Here is a 19,972-nt window from a genome sequence, read left to right as displayed (position 1 = left end):
AGGTGCAGAGCTTTATTCCCTTTGTTTTTTTTACAATCACTGCTTCTGTAAACATATAAATGGTATTTCTACATAACAGCTCCACATGAATTATTACCTTGGAAATTGATTTTTCTTATAGGCCTACTTTTAGTGTTGCTGATGAAGTAGGTGGTGTTGTTTATTGTCGGTCAACTATTAACAACATAAAACTCTACCCAACAATGTTGGAAATCCTGTGGGAACTCGGGGTTTTGGGCAGGGAAATACAATGGGAAAAAACCGGACCACCATGTTGTTGCTATGGAATGGTTCCACGCGTTCACAAGTTGGAATGGTTCCGTGCATTCACAAGTCATTAGGAAGCCATATGTTCAAGAAGGGAATGGCTAAGGAAATCTATTATAAAAGGAACCATACTAACCTGATGTACCATCCTAGCCTAACCAAGTAAGCCATGTTACTTAGCCAGTGAAGGAAACTCCACTTTTTACCAAAAGTTCCCCTACAACACTGTGCATGTGCGATAGCATTCCAGGATGGCCAGCATACAAAAATATAATCAGTTCTGAGGTTAATTACAGGTTAATTACAGTCGACAGACAAAAAATAACGGTAAACTCTTGATACGCAAGCAAAATACCATATGAAAAGTCAATTTCCAAGGTAGCCTAGTACCCCATGTGGACCTGTTATACAGTTCTGCCATATAAACTGATCATTTTTGATATTTATAAGTGTTAGCTCTGCACGGACTGTTTGGAATTATTCCGCGAATATGAGAGACATTAGGGAGCCCTATGTTCAAGTAGGGATTGGCTAAGGAAATCTATTATAAAAGGAACCATACTAACCTAACGTACCCTAACCTAACCTACCCTAGTAGGGTAAGTTACTTAGCCGGGGGGTTCCGCCCCCAAGACCCTTCAGTGAAGGAAACTCCACTTTTTACCAAGAGTTCCCCTCTGACACTGTACATGGGCGATAGCATTCCATGATGGCTAGCATACAAAAACATAATCAGTTCTGAGGTTAATTACAGGTTAATTAGGCTACAGTCGACCGACAAAATAATACCGGTAAATTCTTGATAAACAACCAAAATACTAAAGAAAAAGTCACTTTCCAAGGTAATACCCGACGCGGAGCTAATACTTTGTTCTACCTCATTCTTTAGCATATATACTTCTGTTTATAGATATACCTATCCTACCCGGCAAACACAGTAGGATAAGTTTGACCAGCCTCGGCCCAGGTCAAACTAGCTCCTGTCCTTTACCCCAACGTGCTCAAACTAGCTATGCTACAGAAAAGTGTAGCACTTTACACCCTTACTCCCCGCTGATCTTGGATGAATCCAAATCTAAATTAAGTAATATTGGTAAAAAAAAAAAATAACTCTTACCATTGCCTTCTGATCAGTTTAAATAGCAATCAACGTCGGACACGTTTGGTTTGATTTGGTCGACTTCTGGTTCAACAACAACAAACATTCAACGTTTCTGTAAACCTTTTTTTGTGATGTTTCTCAGTATCAAAGTAACATTCGCGTTAACATGATATCTATATATGGCATTTTTACCATTTGATAGCACATTTATTTATATTCGAATATAATCTAGAGTATTTCGCATGACAAAATAACGATTTTAACATGTCACCCACAAATCAACCGAGAAATAGTATTTTTGTTTCAATGCGATAACAATTCAAGTACCCGACAGAAAAGATTTTCGCTTTTCATTACGTGTTTGAATAATTTTTCTAGCGCATGGTATAGTGTTCCGCATTATAAACAGTAATTATTGTCTTTGTTTACTAGCGGGTACCGTTGACAGGGACTGGGAGGTTTGGAATAAATTATTTAATTAGTACAGGGAGCGCAATTAAAAAGGTAAAGTACTGTTGTGTTTGCAGTTGAAACAAGCTAGGCGGTAAACAACCAGTTATGAAAATTGAAGTTAGAACCACTTCCAAAGGTAGGCAGGTCAACCTATCAGAAAAGGCTAGATAGTAGTGACGTGTCCTTGATAGACATAAAAAGAAGACTCAAGGGTAGGCCTCAGGGAAAGAGACAGCCCGCTAATAGACTTTTATGATCACTCGATTCACAGGAACCAACAGTTTTGCAGAGAAGGGTTTATTGAAGGGGACAACAGTAGGCTGTAGTGAGACGTGCCCTTGCGAACATTGCCATGCCCAGCTAGGCCCAGAGGAGTGTCATAAATGCAAAAAATAGTTCTGCATTCATTGCTTAAAATGCAAACACCCGCCTAAACAGGACTCAAATGAAAAATTTTTTGGAATCGATAAAAATGACAGAAAAGGTAAAAGACTTATATTGTTTTTGCAGGAGATGCTGTGAGGAAATGAGACATAATAGAGAAAGGAATCACAGTAATAGCCAGAACATAAGTATTGGTTTTGCAGGAGATGCTGTGAGGAAAAGAGACATAATAGAGAAAGGAATCACAGTAATAGACAGAACATAAGTATTTGCGTAGAAAGTAAGAGAGTTTATAGGGAAAAATGGGCAACAAGTCAGGAGGATGAAAGTTTTGTGAGAAAGGAGATAGAAGAAAAATCCCAGATCATCAAGAACCTGGAATATATGTTGTTTGATGGAATAAAAGGCACAGAGAAAATAAAAAGGGCGAAGAAATCAGTAGAAGAAGAACTACAAATACTAAAAGAAGAATGCAGATCGTACAAAGAAAGATTAAAGGAGCTCATTTGAGTCACTGGAGAAATAGCAGAAAGCAAGAGGGCAGTCGGTAATCAATGGATGGAGCCTCATAGAAGACCTAAAAACTCTAAATCAAAACCTAATGAGTGATAGTGAAAACAAAGAAGGCAAGGCAAAACTTGAAACTACTACCGCACCCTTCTAGGTTCGGCGACTTACAGGTTTACGTGAAAAATGGGCGCCGTGTTTAGTACCAGCCCCTGGGGATGTACGTATATAAAACAGTGACACCATAAACGTGAACAAAAGACACAAACATAAACAGAAACATGGACAAACGACGGTAAATATTTCGGTCGGCGACTGGCAGGAACCAGGCCGCGGTAGTAGTTTCAAGTTTTACCGAAAAAACTAAATAGCGTAGCCCTGTAACCAGAAGGGAAAGAAGGAAGGTGGGGAATCCATTGTAAATCAAATGGTGCCTAAAAGTCAAAGATAGCAAAAGCATCGTGCAGGCTTTATAAAGCTGTAAAGTGCGTGAAAGGTAATTTTTGTGGGTACCTGAATATGAGAAAAAGCAAAATCTTTACAAGAACCCAAAACAGTCGGGACGGAAAAGAAGCAAGGATAGAATGCAAATTTTTCAAAGAACGGAACTGTAAATATGGAAGAAGCTGTAAATCCATTCACAGGACCAGTAGCCAGAATAGGGCTACAGTACAAGGTAAGGAAAGGAACACAGAAATGAGGCATATGATGGAATGTCACGCAGGACCTTCACAGAGCAAAAAGCAATCAATATTTTGAAATCAGACCACATAAACGTAGGGAACGAGCCCTAATCTTTTTAATACCAGGCCAGAATTGTCTGGGGAGATAAACACATCTGCAAAAAGCAATCGATCGATAACAGAAATCTCTTCGGGAGTTGCTATGACTTGGAGAAATATAAGCGAATAACATTCGGAACTTTATTGCGATATAGTTGTAGACACTAATGCTTACAAGGACAAGTTAGACAAGATTTGTGATTAATAACCTAACTATGGAAAGCTTTTTTGTTCGTAAATTAGACTGCTGTAGGAATCACACAAAAGTGCAACATTAGCAATCGAACTGATAGTAAGTTCTCTGTACTCTATTAGCCTACAGCTCGCCCAGGTTAGTGACGGTTTGTTTCTCCACATACGTACTATAACTAGCGCATTATTCTTTTCTCTTCCACTATGCGGTGTTTTGAATAAATACTTAAAAAGTTTTCTTTCGAATATATTAACAGAAACTTTATCATCTGTCATTATACTAAATTCACATTTCTCTGACATGATAGCATTCTGAAAACGAAAATATTAAGCCTTTTATCTTTTAGATTCTGGGCATTATTGCTTTCGTTTTTAAACCTCCGGCAGTGATTACCCGGCTAAAAAGTAAACCTCCAGTTTTTAAAGGTTGCGATACTGACAAAGGTCCGTCCGTTTTGCTTTTGTATCATTTTGGTTGCAGCTCAGCTGGATCAATTGGTCAGTTTCTCTTTTGCCTTTAATCTTTTATGTAGTACCAGGCTTTGGAATTCTTCCTTGAGTTATATACGAACTTCATCTCTTAGGAGATAGAGGCTCCGATCTTTTACCTTCATTTTCTTACCTGTGTTATGAAAAGACATTTTCTCTCTCTCTCCGCAGCGATCTCTGCCTTGTAAATAATGAAGCTTAATCAATAGTCTCCATCTGCTGACTCACTGGTAAAATGGCAATCAATACAACTGCGATTTCAGAGCTGCTGTGGTTTTCTTAGTTGTTTTTGCACTTTCTGAACATTTTTTTTAATGTGCTTAATAATTTACATTTTCAAAGTGATTCAAGTACGTTATGAACATCTTGGTGACTACTTTGCTTGCTTCTGGGCCTCGTTATGACTTTTGGCCGCTGGCACCAGACTGCTATGTTTTGTAGCAAGTTTGGGACCGCTTGAATTATACTTACTGGGCTTGGGAACAGCAAGACATGGGTCTTGCAGGTGGGGAGGCCAGTGGGGCCCTTTGACAACCCTCCCCCTAAAAGTTTGCCAGTAGAAAAAATCAACATTGTAAAAAAAAAATGTAATCGACATATCACAATGTTCAATCCACAAAATAGCTTCAGCACATGTCCCTTAATTAAAAGTGAATGACAAGTATTACCCTTGTTAATTTTCTGTCAAAAAAAAACTATTGTCCCGACTTTGTCTGTCCATCCGCCCTCAGATTTTAAAAACTACTGAGGCTAGAGGGCTGCAAACTGGTATGTTGATCATCCACCCTCTAGCCATCAAACACACCAAATTACAGCCCTCTAGACTCAGTAGTTTTATTTATTTAAGGTTAAAGTTAGCCATAATCGTGCATCTGGCAACGATATAGGACAGACCACCACCGGGCCATGGTTAAAGATTCATGGGCCGGGGCTCATACAGCATTATACCGGGACCACCGAAAGATGGACCTATTTTCGGTGGCTTTGACTATACGCTGTACAGAAAACTCGATTGCGCTGAAGAAACTTCGGCGCATTTTTTACTTGTTTTAAAATTAACGTGGATAAAATCCGAGTGACGATAAATTTTTGGACTTTTCCCCATCTCCCCATTTCCTAAGTTCAAACTGAAATCATGGCTAAGCTAATTGTCCTTCGGAAAAAAAAAATTACAACAATTTATCACTCAAATTATCTTTGTTATCTTCCTAATGTTATTTGTTGGCATTTATCTAGAGACAAGACTGTGCTAAAGAAGCATCAGATAAGAGTGACCTGTAATCTCTCTCAAGTTTTCTTCCCCTCTTTGTAATGAATTAATAAACTGCAGTTCAGATTATTATCATTCTTTTATATAACGCTTCGTTTCGGCGTAATTGCAGAATGAAATGTTCATAAACTCAGAAAAGTACAGTATAGTTTTGGAAGTTCGAATTTGAACTCTTCTTCGTAAACCGCTCTTTATGTTATTAAATCGGTCTTATCATATATATTAACTAATTTAGTTATTATGCTGATCATCAATACATAACATTGGGAACTATCGTAGAAATTTTCAGATAACGGGAAGTTCACCGATCGCCTAAGAAACTTCAAAGAAGGACTTGAGCCAGGAAAAGTTAGAAAGAATTCTGCAGTAACTTTATTCTTCTTTAGTTACTGACTCAAGATCGTCATTGTCAATGCTTAATATACCCTTAAATTTATTTCCATGATAATATTGAAGACTTTGGGGTGCGTCAGAACTTGGCAGTTTTAATGCCTTGAATGGAACTGGATAAACGACGTGTGGACGGATGCATTACAAAATCTAGAATACAAAATTGTCCCGTAGAGGGGTAGTGCCGTCAGAGCACCTCACGTGGTGCACTGTAGGCATTACTTAAGGTTCTTTGCAGCGTCCCTTCGGCCCCTAGCTGCAACACCATTCGTTCCTCTCATTGTACCTCCTCTCTTATTCTCTTTCTTTCACCTTACTTCCACCCTCTTCCAAATTGTTTCATTATGCAACTGCGAGGTTTTCCTCCTGTTGCACCTTTCAGACCTTACTGCTCTCTATTTCCTTTTCAGCGCTGAATTGGCCCAACAGGTACCAACCATAGCTTGTCCATTGGCCTAAATTCTATATTCTATTGTAAATTTATTTCTGTGATGATATCTAAGATTTTGGGGTGCGTCAAAACTTGGCAAACTGTTTTAATACCTTGAATGGAACTGGATAAACGATGTTACGTGCGTGTGGACGGATGCATTACAAAATCTAGAACGCAAGATTGCGCTTGAAATAATTGTATGTCATCGCCAAAATGTCCCACTGTAGTGGCACAAAAACCCACTCATCTCGTAAAAGGGGGGATGATGTGGTGACATTATCTAAGGTCTTACGCAAAGAGGTCAGGCAATAAGGACCAATGTCGTGCAAATGCACTGATAAAACGCGGGATGAATGGAAATCACTTGACTGATGTGTTGTAAAATGGCGCCCCAACTGTGATCACCCCTAATATATACATATATATATATATATATATATATATATATATATATATATATATATATATATATATATATATATATATATATATATATATTTATATATATTTATATATATATATATGTGTGTGTGTGTGTGTACGTGTGTAATTTTGAAACAACGAGCTTTCAAAGAATTAACTATCGCTAACTCTACCATCAGTATGGTTAATTGTACATTTTGTCAGTCGTTCTTAAGGTACAGTATAGTATTTGCCCTGCCCGTACCCACGGACGTTCCCCTGCCTAAACTTACCTCGGAAGACTCAGATACACAGTTTGCTGTGCTCTGTTCCGTGGAGAGGACTGGCCCCCTGCGAGCGAACCTGCGATAGTTTGAGCGAGAAGTTGGCGAAAAGTTTAAAGACAATTTGGTAGGTCTATTTTAGTGATAATTACCCAACAGGGGTTCGGCCATCGCCATGACTTATTGCCGCTCATATCAGGCTGTTATGGTTCGTTGCAAGTTTCAGTAACTCTGTTTTACATGGGCTTGGAATCGTCATAGACTAAACACTCTTGACTGCAAAGGTTTATGTATAGTGAAGGGTTCAAGCTGGTCAAACACGTTTCACCATTATCTAGAAAGTTAGGTAAAACCCTTCGTTATTTTAACTTTTTAGTGGACATCTACTTCCCATAGAATTTCCAAATGTCAAAATTAAGACTTTACCGAGCGCTTGTTGTTCAACTTGGCTTGGTTGGGATTAATTTAGATCAAGGTCCTTATATTTCAAGGACCTTGCTTTTGATGTTTTTACGCGAAGTGGGCGTGAAAAGGTTTATATTTCTTTACCGTTTACCACTGATTTTGGATAACGAAAAATGTATTCACCACAATCCACTGTGGCGGAAATACGGATCATGTCAAGATTAGCGAACACACTCACAGCAGGGTTCGCAATTCTTTACAAGAAGATTATTGGGTTCGTTATTCTTTACATGGGAATAATCGGGTTCGCTGACATGAACACTGTGAACCCAATAATCTTCTTGTAAAGAATTGCGAACCCTGCTGTGAGTGGGTTCGTTAATCTTGAAACGGTCCGTATTTCCGCTACAGTGGTTTGTGGTGAATACATTTTCGTTATCAAAATCGTGGTAAACGGTAAAGAAATCCTGTTTCCGCCACTTTGCGCTAAAGCTGGCCTCTAGCTAATACATTTGGCACCCCAGGGTCTAGTACTAAACACGGTGAAACAGTGTAGATGAATCACTGTTTCGCCGTGGGTAGTACTAGCCCTCATGTGGAATTGGAGTTCGGTCCGGAAAGGTTGGCCATTCTTTACATAGGGATCATTGGGTTCGCTGTTCTTGACATGGGGATGTTGGGTTCGCTAATCTTGACATGATCCGGAAATACTGCTATTTTAGAGAGCAGCTTCTTACGTACATCGATACTTCTGTCAATTTACTCCTTTGTGCATGTTCTGCACATCCAAGATTCCGAAAGTGTTCATGGTCGGAATGATACGGGTTTATAACATAAACAGCTTCCTGTCTTGCGGCAGGGCTATCTATTCCATCATCGAGAGAAGAAAATATACTGTTATAAAGTAAGTAAATAAATAACTTTGACTGATCGTTGCAAGGGGACCAGTAAGCGGTGTTGTCTGGAAGCATTTGATGTAACTAATAGTTTCGTCATGTAAAACTAGTAGGTTTGTATTTAGTACTAGTACAGTGGGAGCACAAGGATGTAAATGCTCTGAATTAGGCAACTTATTAATATATATATATATATATATATATATATATATATATATATATATATATATATATATATAATGTATGTATGTATTATGTATATAGGCCTATATATATATATATTTGTATATATGTGATATATATATTATATATATGTTTGTGTATATGTATTTGTTTCTTTCGAACATTAATCTCAATGGTAAAAATGTGCTTTTTTAATGATACCAGTGCTTTTTCCCATATCTGCACAGGCATAATGAAGACCAAAGAAGGGGCTCTTGGCGGTGCGGGATGACTTAGCCCACTCGAGACCGGCGTCAAATCTAGCCTTCAACGAAGAGGTAATTATTCTTTTTCTTATTATGACTGCAAATGCGAGAGGGCGACTCGTAGTTAATACCTCCGGGAATCCTGTTGTACTTCTCACCATTCGAGACAGCATCAATTATCATCAATATGAAGCGATTTTGGCACCCGCGCAAGACGGAAAGCCCAAATTGCGTTAAAAGATTTGTCATTTTAATTCTCGATTCGCGACGATTCCGATATCCTATTTTTCTATTTAGGAATCGCATTTTGGCAGGATTTGAATGAACAAAGAAACATACATTCAGACAATATTATTATTTGTTATTATTATGGTACAACCAAAAGGGTCAATAATATACTTAACAACGTTTCGTAGAATATGAGAAAAACAGAGACAAGAGACCTATAGTAAAATGTACTGATGATAGAAGTAATTACCAAAGATTAAGAAAATTAACAAATAAGCGGATATGTTCTCAGATGAGCCAGAATTGAGAAGTATGTCAGTAAAATGTATGTAAAAGATAACTGCCCTGTAAAACAGCATCTCAGCCTCTCTACAACTTGCGAATACTGACACGAACACGGTGTCCTAAAGACCGTCCCACAGTCTTGCAGTGCAGGGAACGCAAGTCATTTAGTAACGAGCAGTATAAGTCATCGTAGTACCTCAACAGAAAGTGGATTTTTACTTGGCAAAACGAGTAGCACGCACTGCTGTATAGGAACCGATACAACAGTCAGTAATTAAAGTTCTCTGTAAAAATTAAACTATATTGATATATGAAAGTAATGAATGCTCCAACAATGAGCTAAAATCTAATTACTATTGTTGGAAATAGAAAAGAAAGCTGCTACATGAACAAACATCCCTGTGATGAAAGTTACTGGTCGGTGGTGGCAACAAGTAGAAAAAAATAAGTTCCCCTGAATACAGTTATACTGTAATGGGTGTTTTTGTTTATTGTGTACTTATGAAGCAGCATTATCAGTATTCAGCCATCGCTGTAAGTGGGTTGTTCATGGTCTTTTTATTTATCTGTCTTGTCACAGTTACGAAACCAGTAGTTATATAAGAAATGGGAATTCAACAATGAAAAAAAAAGTGTTTGAACTTAATCACATGAAAGATCTTTTTGGAACAAAATTGTGACATTGAGGCTAATATTTTTTTCAGCTGTTCCCTGACACATTCTTGACCACACAACTTGTTACTTGCTTCTTGTTACTTGTTGACGGCTTATTCAGGTCCAGCGTCACTTCCAAAGCGCTCGCAGGACCTCCATTATCAAGCTAATAGTTTATTCATCAGATGTATTTGCCCTCACTGCATACGAGTATTCCACATTCACTGTTTGATAATCCATACCATAGCACTGATTAAACAGAAAAGTTTTAAGTTTCTTTTTGAAAGACTTCAAATCCTCCATCTGTTTCAGCTCAAGAGGAAGTTTGTTATATAATCTAGGAGCTGCGTACTTAAAGGCTCTGCAGCCACAGACTGAGGAAAAACGCGGCTCCGCCAACTTGAAACCATCTTTAACCAGACTCTTATCAGGTCTATTTACTGGTCGTATAATCTGTAATAGGTCCCTCAAATATCGAGGAGAGCCGGTCTTAACAACCTGATGGGTCAAAACACATAACTTAAATATTATTCTGGCCTTCACCGGAAGCCAGTGCAAATTAATTAAGACACCTTTTATTAGTCTAGCAGCTCCGTTCATTATTTTCTGCAGTTTCTTGAGCTGTACATTACGCATTTTACAGTACATCGAACTGCAATAATCCAGACGGTTTATGACACAGTTGATGACAAGATTCTTAACAGAGTTCTCATCGAGATATTTCCTCACAAAGACTATATTCTTGGGAAGATATCCAGCAACTTTTACACTATTGTTAATTTGTGAATTAAGTTAGAATCTATAATTTCACCAGGGGAAAAACTAGATATGTTTCTATATTTCAGCTTTTTCATCACTTTGCGTTTCTTATTGGTAAATAAAAGTAATCAGACTATGCACTGGAGAAATCGTACATCTCTCCTCAACATATATATAATAACACTTTGATTTGCAGCATCGCACAGAACCAGGTCTAACGTGTAATCACTTGTTGTACTGGAGCAATTTATATCGTTTACAAGACGATGCGACCCAAATAGATCATTAAACGCTTCGACACCATCACTGATGAGATCATCCATCCATAGATTAAAATCACCACAGATAAAAACACTCACTGCACATATATCAATCATGTCAAGCAGTAGGCCAAACTCATCTAAAAAGACATTTACATTTGTCGAGGAGGTCTATAGACTACGACGAAAGACATCTTCGCACCAGAGTATGTAAAAATTTGCCTCAAGATATACAAAACTTGTTACATTAGCTCTTTTTACGAGCCTTATATTAGTACATCCTTTGTGTACGAAAAGGTAAATCCCAGCCGCGATTCCCTCCCTCGGAACGTGAAGGAAACTATGCGTAGGTGGGGTAATTTCAGCAATCTTGGCGGTTTCATTATCTTTTAGCCAGGTCTCAGCGACGGGAAAAATATTATCTGTATTTTCAGTTATTAAGTCTCTTAGCTGTAGTGCTAGTGCTTTATTTCCCACAGACTGGATGTTCACTCAACCGCATTTTAAATTTCTGTTAGCAAGTATAACCATGATCTGTGTTAGCAGCAATCCTCTTCATGTCATAGTCTAGAGCACTGCGTTCTCTTGAGTTCACCGCATGATCACATTTATGATATTTGTCTCTCACAATTAATACAGCGCATTCCAACAGCATTACAAACCTTTGTCCTGTGATTTCCTGTGCATTTTCCACATGTTAACTCATCAGCTTTATTTTTGAACCCATAATTTTTTTTAACTAACCATATCTTTGACAATAATAGCAAGTGATGACATGATACCTGTCTCTCACCGTTATAGATGCCCCACCTTAGTTTCACTTTGTCGCCATTATCATGAACACCCTTCTTAACCTCAGGCTCACACTTCAATATCCAGTGAAACGTTACGCAGGAGGCTGGTTTTTGAAGCACTACTGATATCTTCTCATCAGTTTCAGAGACTGGATTGCAAATAACTATTCCTCTCAATCGTGTCGTTTACCACATCCCGTTCTGCTTCATATGTATTGCAAATCATGATCATAGGCTTATATTTTCCAATCTTCTTAATGTCAGTTCCCTGAACCTCGATCATTGCTAATCTTATTCGCCGCCACGTCCCGAATACGTTCATCTGCAAAATTTAAAATAACATGCCCATGCCTCGTCGACCTAGTATCAATAATAGGGACGTCATTTAAGGCATTTGCAGCATCATCATTCCTTTCAGTGATCTTCTCAGACGGTTGTTTGACTTAATGATCAACAAATTCTTTCGTTTAACTTTGTCAGCATAAGTTATCTTCCCAGGTTGAGGAGCAGCTATATTTTTCATAACTAACTCAACTTTCATTTCGAGATTTTCAAATTTCGTAGCCCAATCTCGCACATCGGCAACTGGCCCATGTGCAGACTCATCACTCCTGTCGTCAAGTGCAATTCAGCAATTTTGGCATTTTGACTCTCAACTTCCTTTATGAGCTTCTTATATTCATCTTGAAGACTTTCATAATTATCTCGCCATTTCCAGGCATAGTCATAGCAGTTTGGGCATAGCCACTTCAATTTTGTAGTGTTTTTCTTACTTCCTTCACCAAGATGCACACATTCTTTGTGGTACCAAGCACCACATTCACATCCAATCCATTCTCCTTGTTCACTGTCTCATTCTTGCAAAAAGGACGGATCATTACAGTGTTTTTACTAGCCATAACGACTAGGTAACCCTCTTAATGGGGGTGGGACAGACTTACAAACAACTTCGTCCGTACTTGCACCGTTTCACTCGGAGCAACGCAAAGACACGTCCGATCCGCTCAACCTCTCACTCGCTATATTATGTGAGAAGTTTGAATAGAATATAAAACTTTCAGCGCTGAATGACCTAATAGGGAAACTGATAGCAGAAATGTTTGAAAGGCGTAACAGAAGGAAAACCTCGCAGTTGCACTATGAAACAATTCTTAGGAGAGGCTATAAAGTAAGATTGAAGAAAGAGAATATGAACAGAGGTACAGCCAAAGGAATGAAAGGGGTTGCAGCTAGGGACCAAAGGGACGCTGCAAAGAACCTTGAGTAATACCTACAGTGCACCGCATGAGGTGCACTGACGGTACTAACCCCCTACGGGGGTGAGAGGTTTGAGAGTAGAGGACAAAAGCTATACGTGGAATAAATTGACCTGGAGAAAGCTCATGACAGAACTGAAAGAGAAGCAATGAGGAGGGTGCTGAGGATATACATTACAGTGTACATTGCTGAGAGCAATGAAAAGCTTTTGAGGCGTTACTTTGGCTTGTTATCTACGCGTCACCTATTCCGAGGTGATAGTACTAAACATGGCGGAAGCTCCTTGGGAAGCCGTGTTTGGTACCAGCCCCTCGATAATCAACGAGGGGCGACAATTTATATCAATAAATGATATGTTCGTGCGGCCGTCTAATTTGCACTTGCCGAACGGTGCAAGATAAACAGGTCTAACACTCGTGAGCGGTGGCAAAATATGACGTAACTGACGCCTGCCCTGCCTCGGTGTTATGTCTGCCCTTGCTAAGTGAACCGAGTCAATCGGCTATAGTTTGAGATTGCACGTGGAAGCAAAAAAGGCTCTTGGTTTCCAATGCCGAATAATTGCTCAGTTTATTGTAATAGCCGAAAGGATAACACCAAAGGGCAGGGTATAAGTTTCTTTAGATTTCCTAAAGACAGTGAATTTAAAAGTTTCTTTTAAAAATCCTTGTGCAGATCCGAGTGGATTTGTATTTGCTGATGCGCCTCACATGATTAGGCTAATAAATAATTTTTTTGGAGCACTTGAATATTTCCGGCTTGCATTCTCCAAATACCAAACAGTCGAGAAGCTTTAGGACGTGTGTTCATAGGTTTCACAATAAATGTATATTTCACGCATTTCGTAATTCCATGAAAACCAGGCTCAAATTTCAGGTGAAAGCGCTCATCAAATCGGGAAGGAAGATAGCCCACTTCGGCTTCGGTCTGTCGCCGTTCCCTGTTCCGAAGTGCATGGTCGACTGTGTGAATGAGTTCGCTCATGCCAATGAGTATTTGCCTATTGTCGGTAAGTGAAGGGGCATATATACCATTACGATTGCTCTCTTGCCAATAATTCATGTTTAATTCGACTTTACTCTGTCTTGGTTTCTTTCGGAATTGCTCTAGATGGATTTTTCTAAGGTTGGGGGCCTGTATTTTTTTTTTTTTTTTACATTTCAAAATTGCTTATTTAGTGAGAAACTTAGGTTCATCATACTGAAAAAATGACACACATACACACAATATATATATATATATATATATATATATATATATATATATATATATATATATAATAAAGATAAAATCACGAAGAAACAGAGCACTGGAGTGCTGCAGAGGCCTTTCGACACTAGTCCTTTAGTAAAGGACCAGTGTCGAAAGGCCTCGCAGCACTCCAGTGCTCCATTCCTTCGTGAATTTATCTTTATTTATATATTCATCACGTTCCATATTTCCGTGATTCAGTTATACACACACACACACACACACACACACACACACACACATATATACATATATATATATATATATATATATATATATATATATATATACATACATACATACATATACATATACACATACATACTGTACATGGCAGTACCCTTTCGGCGTCACTTTCCACAAGACAAAAAAGTTTAAAAGCATTTGGACTGGGCAGGATTATATACACATGAGTTGAAATTAATATTTATGTTGCTAGGTAAGTAGACTCATTGAGTGTTCATTTTACTACACCGTGTGTCTGAATTACAGACGAGAAAGGGAAGAGACATCCAGCGTTTCTCAGACAATCAAATGTATAAAAACTTGAATGTGCTTTAAGAATTTTACATCTGATCTGAATTAAACAGGTAACAATAGATATTAAGAAAAGTCCGCGTTATGAATAGATGGTACTACTTTGGCTTGTTATCTATCTACATGTCACCTACTCCGAGGTACTAGTACTAAACACCGTATGGTAAATGTAAAGTAGACGGCCTCACGAAGATATCGTTGACCACACAAGATAGAAATGGGTGTATATAATACTTTGATGATTTGGTCCCCGATGGGCTCTAAAAATAGCACTAAACACGGCGTGTTAGTCCTAGCACCTCGGAGTAGGTAGATAATAAGCCACAGCAACACTGAATAGATACCAATATTGTTTTGGGGCAGAATTTAGTTTTATACGTAGGGCTTTGCTGTTTATTTTTTTAAGCAAATGTTCGCAAGGTGTTGCTAAATAACGATGATTCCACATACTTTTTCTTGGACTATCAAGCGTTCGATACAATAATTATCCGAAACCAATATCTATAGGTTCTAAAACGTCAAATATGCAGTATATATAGAGCTATCAGGCTTCAAAATGTTCGCCGTTCCACTATTAATTCTCGAGCATCGCTTTCGGACACCTGTTTTAAACAACAACATAGGCCAGCCGCCAGTAGAGATGGTTGGGAGGTCGGTGATGTCTCTGTACTGGTATATTGGACTTCTGGCCTTTGTATATCTAGTAATTTTGTGGTGATGCGTTGCCCATGATTTTTCATTGGGCTACGAGTGTGTTAGGTAATGCAGAAATACAAAATAATGGCAGCAGTGCTAAATAGTAGCCACAGCACTTTGTGCAAGTGATGTTAAGGCTGGTCCATACAAATAAAACCCGTGTTATGCAGTTATTGTGTTCTACAACATGATGATACAACATGTTTTTATTATTTTTGTGATCGTTCCTCTTTTGCGCGGAAGATTAATAGTGTCACAATAATAGAACATGGAGTTGTGGTGATTTTTCCAGCAAAACAAGTAGGCTAATGGAGTCAGCCCCGTAAGGAGGGGATCAGTTAGGCTAGGTGAGTTATATTACATATCTAAGAGTGTACAGTGATTACCTGCATGTTATGCATCAATGCTCTATATCTGTGATGCTCACCGACCGTAAATACAAGTGGAAAAAATGCTTAACCTCATGCTGTGTCGTATCTCGTTTGTGATTATAAACAAGTTTGATAACTACCGGTACTTTATAACGTGCTTGGGTGTGTTGTGTGGGCAAGCTTTTGTAGAAGATTACGGAAACACTCACATACATACATATATGTTATATAATAATAATATAATAATAATAATAAACGCCTCTATCCTCAAACAGGCATTCCAGAACTGAGAGAGGAAATAGTGAAATTCCACGAAAGGTACGACAATATTACTCTGAACGTCAACAACTTCGTCACGGGTCCTGGGAGCAAGCAGCTCATTTATCTCGTCATGACCGCATTTAAGGGAGGTATGTGTTATGAATGCTATTGTGGAGAAGCGTTGTGCAGTACCAAGCGCGAGTTTTTATTGCCAAAAAGACGTTGTAAATGGGCGACACCAGTTTTTTCGGAAAAATTGTTGGCATCTTGGTGGCGTTCCCTTGGGATAATGGTTGGAACTGTGAAAATCGGCCATTCGGAGTGGATGATATTTTTGTTTGCTTTAACAAATTACCGTGTTTGTCCAGGTCTAGTTTTGTTATTAAACAAAATAACGGCCTAGAACTTGTGAATATATCTGTTTGGGTATCTGTAATTTACATCAACATGGTTTTTAGTAGCTCATTATTCCATGTAGGCCTATTATATCCTGTGGTTTTTATTCAGTTGCTAAGGAAAACATACATGCACAAAACAACTCGATTTTACAGTTCGTTACAGTCAGTTTCCACGAAAAAAAAATGCAATTTTTATGGTTTTGCTGTAGCCCTTTAGTAAATTTATTTACTCTCAAAGGTTTGAATGCAGTTCTTCATAGAGTTAATATCGATTTAAGAATGAATTCTAACACTTGCAATTATTAATCTTATTTACTAACCAAGATAATAGCGCAGTTGTCTTTCAGAGTCAGCATTGTATTAGACTAGTACTATGACTACTATGAATATGAATAACAATTATTCATTCATTCCTTTTCTAGACATTCTCTTACCTGCTCCTGCGTGGGTCACGTACGCACCCCAGATACGCTTAGCAGGCAAGGAACCTAAAATAATCCAGACGGACAGTGGGAGCGGCTGGAAGCTCACTCCTCGCGCTTTGGAAGAGGCTGCTGTCCTATGCGGACCCGGTTGGAAGCTTCTCATTCATACGAACCCAGGGAATCCGAGTAAGCACGTAATGATTTCTTAAGTTTAGTTCGAGGGTGTTTGTTCCTATGGGATTACTAACCATTGTCTTGTAGGATTAGTCCTCAGCGCGAGTTGGAATCGGTCATTGGAACTTTGTAACAGGTTCGTTAAATGGTGGATGGTCGGGGTGAACTTTCAGGAATGGACATCTTGTGCTCTTCCTGGATTTTATTTTATTCACGGTTGTTTGTTTTTGTGTGATGGATGATTCTAAGAAAACCGAACACCGAAGGTGTGAGGGACAAGGGCAAGCATGTAATCGTTTGATGCCTTCTGTTGGTAAATTCTCAGATTTTTTGTCTATTTTTTTAGGGATACGGGTAGGAACTGTAGTCCCGATTTGGCATGCGAGGAGTGTTCAAAATGGTCACCTTTGTAGATGAAAAGGTTTGGCCAAAAGCAGAAGAAGGGGTACATCCTTTTTATTTGCAGAGTCCAGAGCTAAGGCCTCAACTCATGGTTGAACATTTCTTGCTAACCTTGCCCGAATGTCTCATCTGAAGCAGATGCTTGAATGGACAGTTTGCCATAGTGTCGAGCTGTCAGCTACTTACATTACGAGCAAGAGGAATGTTTTGGCAGACCAGCTGAGCTGCCAATACTACTTAGTTTGACAGAGTTGTTCCTGTATCCTAGAGAACCCTTGGGACATTCTGGATCTCTAGGCCTTTCCTTCCTTCAGTCTTATATCCTCAGTGAATTGATCACTCCATGGTTCATAACGACTGGTAGCTCCTTGTTGGTGCCATACTGAGAGGTTTCCGAACTGTTGGTTTTTTTGTTTGAAGTGCCCAGAGAGATTTCCCCGAGGTTCTCTCTTTTCCGTCAGCCACATGTTGTGAGGTACCACCTGTCGATATGATCCCGCAAACTATCATCCGAACCGATAAGATGATGGAAGGCAACTAAAAGCTAGTTAGTATCTATATCCTAGATACTGACCAGACTTAAGCTGCCTTCTGACTTGTTACTCCTCTAGTGGGTAACAGTTGATTCTCTGATATTTTCCAGTAGTAAGTGAGAGTCCAGATACTTCTCGAATGGGCCCTAACATTCGGCATTTCTATGCCAGATCATGACAGAAGTTAAGAAGTCACAGCTCCCCCGCTTACAGAAAGTGAGCGGGAATGTGACATTTCTGGGTGGAGATTTGATTTATCAGTCAGCTGAGATATTATCCTTCCACCTTAGAACTGAATCTTTTATATAAAAACTCACAGTTTGTATTCCCATTGGAGAATATTAAAAATTTTCAAAGTAAATTCTATTTTTCCTAGCAGTACAAACCAGGACCTTCTATCAAAATCCCACCTCAGCCACCCCTCGTAGTCCCTGATTCCACTGGAAAGAGTGCTTTTTGACTTACGCAAGTGGTGGGTTCTCCCCCACGCACCCACTTACCACCCCTTAATTGCCTTGTTACCAAGTTTCAGCGACTTATTCCAGCTCTCGCCGAGGAATACTTTTACATATAGACACTGGTTTGTATGCCTAGAAAAAATAAAAATCGCTTTAAAGATCTGTGATTTAAAAAGAAAATAGGTTGTTCATTATATATTGAGATATTTAGATGAGTATGTCAACCTTTCCTGCCTGCTTGCGAATCTATCACTCTCTCACACACACATACACAAAACCCAAGGAATGAATTATGTACCTGGTGGCCAGTGGGCTGTTGTGGTTCGAAGCTCGAGGTTGGGGATGGACAGATAAAAATCACAGACGCTTGTGATCAGTGGTTCGTCAGAATTTACATTTCCTTAAGGGTGGAATCAGTTACTAGGTATTCATTAGATTACTAAGTCTTTTTAGTTTTCTGTATAGGAAAACCAATGCGCCGGCTATCTGTCCATCCGCACTAACAGTAATTCTGTCCGCACTTTTTTCTCTCCGCCCTCAGATCTTAAAAACTACTGAGGCTAGAGGGCTGCAGTTTGGTATGTTGATCATCCACCCTCCAATCATCAAACATACCAAATTGCAGCCCTCTAGCCTCCGTAGTTTTTATTTTATTCAAGGTTAAAGATAGCCATAGTCGTGCTTCTGGTAACGGTATAGGATAGGCCACCACCGGGCCGTGGTTAAAGTTTCATGGGCCGAGGTTCATACAGCATTATACCGAGACCAAAGGATAGATCTGTTTTCGGCGGCCTTGATTATACGCTGTACAGAAAACTCGATATTGCAGAAGAAACTTCGGCGTATATTTTACTTTATATGTGATTACTGATCACCTGATTCGACTCAGATGGCAGTTGTCTGGTGACCTCAAAACAGATTTGAAGTTGACCCAATGCAATGATTTTTCTCTTATAGAAAATTTCACACATCAGATTCGGAAAGGATAAGATAAACGGATGATAATAATAGGCGTATGAAATTATTAACCCTGCCAAAGATGTTTAGTGTTTACATAGTAACAGCTCAGTTCTAAGGAAAAAGTATTTCTAAACCACAAATTTTTTTGAACGGTGCATTCTTTAAAGGGGTTCTGAACAGTTTTAATGATGTTAGCATTAACAAGATTAATGTGCTTATTTAATTGTATGTAAAAATAAAAAAATATTACAAAATCATTTATTTATTTCCAGGTGGCACATGCTACACACACGAGGAACTAAGAGCCCTCAGGTGAGAGAGGCGATTACCGCAGTATCTCTTTTTATCAGCCTTCTATCCCTTTCTCTGACCTTTCTCCCTTTATAAGGTGGGGGTGTCATTCTGATCTATGTATGGATGCACGGTAACCTTATCTAACTGCTGTATCCAAGTACCTGTCTCGTTAGAAAAGACAGCAGCGTTTATGTAATTGGGCAGTTGCTTCTTACTTATATTTATTGGTTTTATTCCTATTCCGCGTTTCCTTTGTTAAGGAGCTTTATTTCTACATATATTTTTACACTG

The 19,972-nt window shown here is 38.9% G+C and overlaps 2 protein-coding genes across 6 annotated transcripts in view; one reads left to right on the top strand and one right to left on the bottom strand.

Moving 5' to 3' along the window:
* LOC136836654 (putative uncharacterized protein DDB_G0291015) overlaps positions 1 to 12,563 on the bottom strand; it is a 36,364-nt gene extending 23,801 nt beyond the window's left edge. Inside the window, exons 1-3 of the mRNA XM_067101125.1 lie at positions 12,438 to 12,563; positions 10,204 to 10,349; positions 6,965 to 7,034 (exon numbers count right to left, since the gene is read on the bottom strand). Of these exons, the coding sequence (XP_066957226.1) occupies positions 6,965 to 7,034; positions 10,204 to 10,349; positions 12,438 to 12,563 (342 nt within the window). The remainder of the gene's footprint in view (positions 1 to 6,964; positions 7,035 to 10,203; positions 10,350 to 12,437) is intronic.
* The window catches only part of LOC136836732 (aspartate aminotransferase-like), a 36,320-nt gene continuing 18,359 nt past the window's right edge, over positions 2,012 to 19,972 (top strand). The window contains exons 1-6 of one of the 5 annotated variants that reach the window (XM_067101256.1): positions 2,012 to 2,034; positions 8,667 to 8,756; positions 13,798 to 13,930; positions 16,052 to 16,186; positions 16,858 to 17,046; positions 19,660 to 19,699. In XM_067101256.1, the coding sequence (XP_066957357.1) occupies positions 13,876 to 13,930; positions 16,052 to 16,186; positions 16,858 to 17,046; positions 19,660 to 19,699 (419 nt within the window). In that variant the 5' untranslated portion in view covers positions 2,012 to 2,034; positions 8,667 to 8,756; positions 13,798 to 13,875. Of the gene's footprint in view, positions 2,035 to 3,765; positions 3,827 to 6,952; positions 7,083 to 7,278; positions 7,302 to 8,666; positions 8,757 to 13,797; positions 13,931 to 15,342; positions 15,753 to 16,051; positions 16,187 to 16,857; positions 17,047 to 19,659; positions 19,700 to 19,972 lie in introns of those variants that run through there. The other 4 variants (XM_067101255.1, XM_067101254.1, XM_067101257.1 and 1 more) reach the window with 4 other exon arrangements.

The sequence above is a fragment of the Macrobrachium rosenbergii genome, chromosome 56 (assembly GCF_040412425.1).
Source record: "Macrobrachium rosenbergii isolate ZJJX-2024 chromosome 56, ASM4041242v1, whole genome shotgun sequence".
Taxonomy (NCBI): Eukaryota; Metazoa; Arthropoda; class Malacostraca; order Decapoda; family Palaemonidae; genus Macrobrachium; species Macrobrachium rosenbergii.
This window is presented reverse-complemented; position numbering and strand designations above follow the sequence as displayed.